At 35.7% G+C, this 9,795-nt stretch overlaps 1 protein-coding gene across 1 annotated transcript; it reads left to right on the top strand.

Moving 5' to 3' along the window:
• The first annotated feature begins 5,762 nt into the window (after positions 1-5,762).
• On the top strand, positions 5,763-6,167 carry LOC148880115 (uncharacterized). The gene has a single exon (XM_088976059.1). The coding sequence runs from the start codon at positions 5,763-5,765 to the stop codon at positions 6,165-6,167; it is 405 nt and encodes a 134-aa protein (XP_088832185.1).
• The last annotated feature ends 3,628 nt before the right edge of the window (positions 6,168-9,795 follow it).

Here is a 9,795-nt window from a genome sequence, read left to right as displayed (position 1 = left end):
ATAGCAAGAATGACATCTTGGAAGTTGAATACATTCTTTTTGTCTTGGAACTGCGTTTTCTCCATGAAGAGCGACTAAACTCTTATTTTCTGGTTGAAGGTTAAGGAAGCTTTGATTCTACAACAATTGTGAGATTTAATTGATTTTATCAGTTCATTGTTTCTTGAGTATTCATATATTTTTTGTAATTTACTGTGATGATTATTTTTATTGATTGAGCAAAAAGAATCCATTGCTCAATTGATGAAATAGTTTATTGCCAATTAGATCATCAAATTCGTATATGTTTGTTAGATTTAATCTTTGTGGTGGATAACATAAATTGATTATGGACAAGTTTTTTATTTATGTTATAAAAATATATGATCTGATTTAGATGAACCGAGCTTGCATGTTCATCGATTAGAATTGGGTTTCTCTAATTCCTAATGCTATTGATAGATTAATCCTAAGAGCTTGTTTAGGGTTTTCTATTAATAAGAGAGGTAATCAAAGAGCTTGTTTTGGTTATCAAAAAAGCAAGGAGAGATTGGGTATTAGAGCTTGTTAATGGTTATAACCAATTTACTCATAAATATATGAATTCATCTTTGCATCAATGATCAATTGCATAAATCAAAGATGAACTTATTCCTTTAACCAAAAGTTGCCTCCTATTGATTTAATCTTTATTTTATTTGAATTCCTTTTTACAATTCCTATTTCGTTTTTCTGTTTTTCTTGGGAATAAATCAACCCAATCTCTGTGGATATGACCTTGCTCATTTCTATATACAAAAGTATCTATTTCGAGCAAGACTTTTATTTTTGTTGGATTCGGCACCCATCAAATTTTGGCACCGTTGTCGGGGATTGGTGTCTTTAATTAGATTTATTTCCTTTTGCTCGGTTAATGCCTCGTTCTTCTCGTACAGGTGAACTTCAATACGACTTCGAAATCAAGAACACGATTCGTCGATTGAGGAAAGAAGCCAAGCAACGTCGTAGCCAATCAACCTCGCCCTCATCTCCCAGAGCAAATTTGGCAACAGACCTCGTCGATTCATCTAGCAATTCTGAAGAAAAAATCATGGCCAATGTCGACGAAAGAACTCCTAGAGAGTTAGTTGCACCAGATTTGAATCAACTACCCCTATGCATTGAATATATAGAACTAACGGCACCTTTTGAATTAAAATCTGGTCCTATTCACTTACTTCCTACTTTTCATGGACTTTTAGGTGTAGATCCCCACAAACAGTTAAAGGAATTTCATGTAGTATGTTTAAGCATGAAACCTCAAGGTGTTATCGAAGAACAAATCAAGTTGCATGCCTTTCCCTTCTCATTAGCTAAAAAAGCTAAGGATTGGCTTTACTACCTACCTTCCGGTTCTATTACTACATGGAATGAGATGAAGAAGCAATTTCTTGCGAAATTCTTCCCTGCTTCACGAGCTGCTAACATTAGGAAGGATATTTGTAAGATAAGACAATTCAGTGGAGAAACTCTCTATGAGTATTGGGAGAGATTCAAACAACTTTGTGCAAGTTGTCCTCAACATCAGATTCTTGATCAACTCCTTATCCAATATTTTTATGAAGGATTATTGCCAATGAACAGGAGTATGATCGATGCTGCAAGTGGAGGTGTGTTGGTGAATAAAACTCCTACTCAAGCAAGGGAACTAATTTCAAACATGGCTGCCAATGCACAACAGTTTTGCAATAGACAAGATTCCATCCCAAAGAGAGTTAATGAGGTAAGTACTTCTCCCATTGATCAACGATTAGGTATCTCACTTCTCTTGTGGAAAAATTGGTTGTGGGCCACCTACAACAAGTGAAGACTTGTGGCATTCGTTCTACTATGGGTCATTCAACTGACATGTGCCCTACACTTCAAGATGAACCCTATGAACAAGCCAATGCTGTTGGAGGATTTCCACAAAGGAGATACGATCCCTATTCAAATACTTACAATTCAGGATGGAGGGATCATCCTAATCTTAGCTATGGAGCCAAGCCCTTCGGTTTCCAACAACAATATCAAGCTAGAAAACAGGCTCCACAACACTCATCTTCTAAACCAGGTATGTCTTTAGATGAAATTGTTAAAGCACTCGCCACTAATACACAACAATTTCAACAGGAGACAAGGACAAGCATCCAAAACTTGGAAAATCAGGTGAGTTAATTGGTGACTACTGTGAGTCAATTGGAATCTCAAGGATCAAGAAAATTACCCTCACAAACCGTAGTCAACCCCAAGAAGAATGCCAGTGCAATTACTTTAAGAAGTAGAAAAGAGCTGAAAAAGCCTAGCAATGAAGTACCCAAGCATGCAATTGAAGAAAAAATCGAAAAGGAATCATTACCACCCCAAACTCAAGACACACAACTGAAAGATCCAAGCAGCAAACAACCCCAATCCATAGTGACAACTCCACCTTTTTCTAGCCGATTTGCCAAATCTAAGAAATGAGAACAAGAGAAGGATATTCTTGAGATATTTCACAAGGTTGAGGTAAATATTCCCCTCCTTGATGCAATTAAGCAAGTACCTCGCTATGCTAAATTTCTCAAGGAGTTATGTGCTGCTAAGAAAAAGCTGAAAGGTGATGAGAAAGTTCATATAGGGGAGAATGTTTCAGCAATCCTCCAAAAGAAATTACCTTATAAATGCAAGAATCCATGTATGTTTACTATCCCTTGTAAGATAGGAAACATTAAGATTGAAAGAGAAATGTTAGATTTAGGAGCTTCAATAAATGTCATGCCCCGTTCTATTTACACAACTTAGAATCTTGGACCATTGAAAGAAACGAGTGTGATTCTACAACTTGCTGATCGATCCACTACATATCCAAAGGGGGTTTTGGAGGATGTGTTAGTTCAAGTCAATGATTTGGTCTTTCTTGCTGATTTTTATGTGATTGATATGGAAGAAGATAATTTTTCTAATTCAACTCCAATTTTGTTGGGAAGACCATTTCTTAAGACATCTAAGACTAAAATCGATGTGCATAAGGGGACACTTACCATGGAATTTGATGGTGAGATTATCAATTTTAATATCTATGATGCTATGAGATATCCTAGTGATGTACATTCTATTTTTTCTATAAATATTATTGACTCTTTAGTGCAGCGAACTTTTGAATTGGATGATGAAGATGCATTGAAGGTTGCACTTAACAACGATTTTGATCGTAAAGAACTACAAAAAGCTAAAAAGGAGTTTGTGCTAAATCCTGAATTACAAAACACAACTTTTGAGCTGGAATCTCTTAAACCTACAACTCATAATGTGTCTTTTATTAGCTTGCCTCCATCTCACACAAAACTCCTTCCATCTATTGTGCAGGTACCACAATTGGAGCTGAAATGATTTCCGAGTCATCTAAAGTATATGTTCCTAGGAGAGGGGGAGACACTTTTTGTAATAATCTCTTCCAAACGTAATGCTTTAGAAGAAGAAAAGCTGAATCGAGTGCTCAAGGAGTGCGAAAAAGCGATTGGATGGACTATAGCTGATATCAAGGGGATAAGTCCATCTACATGCATGCACAAAATACTATTGGAGGAAGATTCTAAACCTATAGTAAGAGCTCAACGCCGATTAAACCCACCTATGATGGAAGTGGTAAAGAAAGAAGTTTTAAAAATTCTAGATGCTAGAATAATTTATCCAATTTCGGATAGTAAGTGGGTAAGTGCAGTGCAGGTGGTTCTAAATAAATTAGGTATAATGGTAGTTGAGAATCGAGACGGTTTTCATCAAATTTCAGTTGCACCAGAAGACCGGGAAAAGACTACCTTCACATGCCCATTTGGTACATTTGCTTACCGACGCATGCCATTTGGTCTTTGCATTGCTCCCACCACGTTTCAAAGATGTATGGTTAGTATATTTTTAGATTATGTGGAGAACATCATAGAGGTATTTATGGATGATTTCACGGTCTATGGTGATTCTTTTGATTCATGTCTATCCAACCTTACAAAAGTGCTTAAAAGATGCATAGAAAAGAACCTTGTTTTGAACTATGAAAAATGTCATTTCTTGGTTGATCAGGGCATCATTTTGGGACATGTAGTCTCTTCTAAGGGAATTGAAGTTGATAAAGCCAATGTAGATGTTATTAAATCCTTACCTTATCCCACAAGTGTGCAGGAAGTTCATTCTTTTCTTGGACTTGTAGGATTTTATCGGCGGTTTATCAAGAACTTTTCAAAGATAACTCATCCCTTATGCAATTTACTCCAAAAAGATGTGGCGTTTGATTTTGATGAAGCATGTAAGGTGGCATTTGATAGGCTCAAGGAATTGTTAACCTCAGCCCCAGTTATCCAACCACCGAATTGGAGTCTCCCTTTCGAAATTATGTGTGATGCAAGCAATTACGCTGTTGGTGCCATTCTTGGACAAAGAGTTGGAAGAGCTGCTCATGCAATATACTATGCTTCAAGAACCCTTGATAATGCTCAATGCAATTATTCAACAATGGAAAAAGAACTTTTAGCTATAGTTTTTGCTTTAGAAAAATTCCGTCCATATTTATTGGGTACTAAAGTGATTGTTTATTCTGACCATGCAGCTCTAAAGTATTTGCAAACTAAGAAGGAAGCAAAACAAAAGCTCATCGGCTGGATTCTTTTGCTACAAGAATTTAATTTAGAAATTCGTGACAAGAAGGGTGTAGAAAATTTGGTTGCAGATCATCTTAGTAGACTGACCACAAGTGAAGAAGCAACAACAGCCTTGAAAGATGATTTCCCAGATAAACATCTTTTTACAATTCAAGGGGAAACTCCATGGTACGCTGACATTGTTAAACTATTTAGTTACTAGAACAATACCAGGAGATTTATCAAGAGCCCAAAAAGATAAGGTAAAGAGTGATGCTAAATACTACGTTTGGGATGACCCGTATTTGTGGAAACACTGCTCTGACCAAATTATTTGAAGGTGTGTGTCTGAAACTGAAATCCCTTCCATTCTTCAATTTTGTCACTCATATGCTTGTGGAGGCCATTTCGGTCCCAAGAGAACAGCACGTAAATTGCTAGAATGTGGATTGTTTCGTGATTCATATGTGTTTCGTGGAGGCCATTTCGGTCCCAAGGGGAAACTCCATGGCCTACTATGTTTCATGATTCACATGTGTTTTGCAAAGCATGTGAACAACGCCAAAAGACGGGCAATTTAAGTCATAGAGATCAAATGTCGCTTACTCATATACTTGTATGTGAAATATTTGATGTATGGGGTATAGATTTTATGGGTCCGTTTTCTTATTCTTTTGGTAATGTTTACATTTTACTAGCTGTGGATTATGTTGCAAAGTGGGTAGAAGCTAAGGCTACCCGGACTGACCACGCTAAAGTTGTTGTAGATTTTGTCAAGTCCCATATCTTTTCTAGGTCTGGTATGATGAAAGCAATAATAAGTGACCGAGGCACTCACTTTTGTAACCGGGTGGTAGAGGCTCTATTTAAGAAATACAACATAACCCATCGAATTTCCACTGCATATCATCCACAAATGAGTGGAAAAGCTGAGGTATCCAATAGGGAGATCAAATATATACTTGAGAAGACGGTCAATCCAAATAGAAAGGATTGGAGTTTGAGACTCGACGATGCACTATGGGCTTATCGCACGGCTTATAAAACTCCTATAGGTATGTCTCCTTACCTCTTGATATTTGGTAAACCATGTCATCTCCCTATTGATTAAAACATAGAGCATATTGGGCGGTTAAGCAATGCAACATGCACATGGATGAGGCAGGAGAACTAAGAAAGTTGCAATCGCAAGAGCTTGAAGAGATTCGCAATGATGCCTATGAGAGTTCGCAAATCTACAAGGAAAAGACAAAAGTTTTTCATGACAGAATGATTTTGAGGAAAATTTTCTTTGTTGGTCAGAAAGTTCTTTTTTATTCTAGACTTAAACTTTTTCCTGGTAAGTTGCATTCTCGATGGGTTGGACCTTTTATTGTTACTAATGTCTTACCTTATGGAGCAGTTGAAATTCAAAGTCCAACCACAAATAAGATTTTCAAGGTAAATGGTCACCGTTTAAAACCCTTCTATGAAGGATTTCAGGTGTACAATGTGGAGGAGGTAGCTCTTGAAAGCCCAAATTATACAAATCGAAGCATGGAATTCCGTCCTCCTTAGGTGTACAAATTGAAGCATGGAATTATTTTAGTAAGCTTTCTTTTGATACATTGAGGACAATGTATGGATTAAGTGTGTATGTGTGTGTGGGGGGGGGGGAGTATAGGATTTTGATTTAGGATTTTAGATGAGTAATTTTATCAAAAAAAAAACTCAACTCTTAAAATCAATTGGAACAATATTCTGGAAATTTTTTTGTGAACTTAGTAATGAGATATGATTAAGGAATACATGACTTTTTCTGAAACCATTTCCTTTTATGCTAGTCCTAAATTCAGGTCCAAGTAAATAGGGTAAATGCTTTTACCATACAATTGATGTGGCCTAGTAGGATGGAGTATAAAATGCACATACTATTCAAACAATTCTAAAAGTAGGATGGAGCATAAAATGCACCTACTATTCTAGCAATTCTAAAAGTGAGATGGAACATAAAATGCACTCACTTTACAACAAAGAAAAAGAGGGAGAGAGAGAGAGAGAGAGAGATAAATGTTTTCCCTAGTTACTACCTGGGTTGAAGTAGTAAAAATTGGATTGGTTGATAGATAAGTCGTGTATGACTTGGTTGTGTTGATTTAACGGTTTGCAATAGTTGACATAAAATATTTGCGGAAAAAGATGAAGGAGAGTTGAGTTTGAAGTTTGGTAGGATAGTTTGTTTGTTTTGTTTTTGTTTTGTTTTGCCCGAGGATGTGCAAAGTTTAAGTGTGGGGGGTTTGATAGAGTGCATAATTTTCATACTATTTATATTTTTACTTCGTATTTTATAGGCAATTTGCACTTAGTTGATAGATTTAATTGTGTTTTATTTTAGAAATTTGGAAAATGAAGTTGAAAGGAGCTTGAAGCACAATCCTAACATTGGTTGGTGAATTTCCAACACTTTGGAAGGAGATTAGCATGATTTCAACAGAAGACTTGAGCATGCAAGACGTGGGCACGCTCTATCAATCTCACACCTTGTGGAATTCAGCTAAATTGGAGGCATGAATTATTAGAATTTATTAGAGTTTATTTCATATTGTATTTCTAAAAAGAGTCAGGGTTCCATTTTAATTAGAACTCTTATTCCTATTTAGGGATGATAATAGATTAGATTGGGGTGATCATTATCCCTTAATGAGAGTAGACTTCTATTTGAGGAAGAACTCCTAAGAGATGCTAGAAACAGCCTCTATAGGGCTATATAAGGGGGGATAGAATAGCAAGAATGACATCTTGGAAGCATAATACATTCTTTTTGTCTTGGAGCTGTGTTCTCTCCATGAAGAGCGACTAAACTCTTATTTTCTGGTTGAAATTTAAGGACACTTTGATTCTACAACAATTGTGAGATTTAATTGATTTTATCAGTTCATTGTTTCTTGAGTATTTATATATTTTTTGTAATTTCCTGTGATGATTATTTTTATTGATTGAGCAAAAAGGATTCGTTGCTCAATTGATGAAATAGTTTATTGCCAATTAGATCATCAAATTCGTATATGTTTGTTAGATTTAACCTTTGTGGCGAATAACATATATTGATTATAGACAAGTTTTCGATTTATGTTATGAAAATATATGATCTGATTTAGATGAACCGAGCTTGCGTGTTCATCGATTAGAATTTGGTCTCTCTAATTCCTCATGTTATTGATAGATTAATCCTAAGAGCTTGTTTTGGTTATCGAGAAATCAGGGAGAGATTGGCTATTAGAGCTTGTTATTGGTTATAACCAATTTACTCATAAATATATGAATTCATATTTGCGTCAATGATCAATTGCATAAGTCAAAGCTGAACTTATTCCTTTAATTAGAAGTTGCCTCTTATTGATTTAATCTTTATTTTATTTGAATTCTTTTGACAACAACTCCCCATTTCGTTTTACTATTTTTCTTGGAAATAAATCAACCCAATCCTTGTGGATACGACCTTGCTCATTGCTATATACAAAAGTATCTATTTCGAGCAAGACTTTTATTTTTGTTGGATTCGACACCCATCAATCAATAGTGACTTTTTGCCCATAAAATCTAACATTAGAATGGTATGCTTGCATCATTTTTTCCATAAATCTTGGTTGATTTTTGGACATGACGTGGTTTCTTTTATTCAATCATTATTCTTTGGTGATGAGATATTACCAAAAATTAATTTTATAAATATAATTTTTATTCCTAAGGTAAAATATATTTCTTAGGCCTATTAGCCTATGTAGTGTAATTTATAATTTTTTTTCAAAAATATTGATTAATAGACATAAAATGGTAATTGATAAATTAATTTATTCGTCATGGCAAGGAGCTTTTGAACCTAAATGTCAAGTAATTGATAACGTTATAGTGGACCAAGAGGTTTTACAATATATGAAAAGGGAAAAAGGAAATCATGGTGTGTTTTCTCTAAAGGCTGACATGGCTAAGGCATATGAGAAAATGGAGTGGAGATTTTTAATGGAGGTGATGAAGGCACATGGTGGAGGTGGCTATTGAAGATGTATATTTCTACAACCTAATTTGTGGTGATTGCCAATGGAGAAGATTATATTCGATTCACTCCTAGACATGAACTGCGGTAAGGAGATCCATTGTTGCCTTTCTTATTCATCTTGGGAAAGAACCCGCTATCCTTCTTGATACAGAAGAAAGTGGAATAGGGGGAGTTACATGGAGTTCATTTTGGGAGGGGTTAAGTGGATGGAAAGTCAATTCTCTATCCTTAAAAGAGTGGTTTCAGCTCTACCTTCTTACATCATGTCAATTCACTCATTACTAGTGGCTACATGTTGAAAAATTAATGAAAGAATTATTTTGTCGTGAGAAAAATATGTATGGTAAGGATTTGGTGTGGAAGGAAGCTTGCTGCCCTAGGGATGCTGGTGATCTAGGGGTTCGCAGGTTAAAATATGCTACTGATGCTTTGCTTTGTAAGGTGGGGTGGAGAATTCTTGCAACATGGGTTGAATTGATTAAAATCAAATATCGTAAACAAATTCCTTCTTAAATGTACTAGTCAGGGGCTCTTCCTAATTTTGGAAAGGGTTTCGTAAAATCAGATCTATATATTTAAAAAAAAAAGACGGATGTTGTAGACGTATTGGGAATGGCAAGACCACTAGAGTATGGAGAGATCCATGGATTCTTGATATACATGGATTTACGTTGGATAACTCTCTAAGAAATGAGTACATGGATGTGAAACTTGTAGGTTAACTGCTTACCAACTCTTGAGAGTGGAATGAAGACTTGTTAGAAGCTCGAATCAAACTCAAGTTTGAGTTCGAGCCTAATATTATTTTCACGAATCGAGTTTGAATAGTCAAATATTTGGCTCGAATCCACCCCTAGTCAATAAAATTTACAATATTGTGTTTTACAATTAAATAATTTGTTGCATATATTCGTTCAGGTTCAACCACGATAAGACATGATACCGGAAAAACTTATACCCAATCAACCGATATCATAAAATAGATAACCAGTTAGGTGGTATTGGAAAAAATTCATGCGAGGTTCTTTGATTTGTCAAAGTTCTTACGGTGCCACGTCTTTCCGGTATCATAGATATCCCCTATTCTTTATACCCCTATTGGCGTTTTACTGGTCAAATACTTTTGCCATCGTTGACTTGTTCAACAAT

Source organism: Nelumbo lutea, chromosome 1 (genome assembly GCF_056320005.1).
Source record: "Nelumbo lutea isolate HS-2025 chromosome 1, American lotus-T2T, whole genome shotgun sequence".
Taxonomy (NCBI): Eukaryota; Viridiplantae; Streptophyta; class Magnoliopsida; order Proteales; family Nelumbonaceae; genus Nelumbo; species Nelumbo lutea.
Note: the sequence above shows the minus strand (reverse complement) of the source record. Positions and strands in the feature narration are given on the sequence as shown.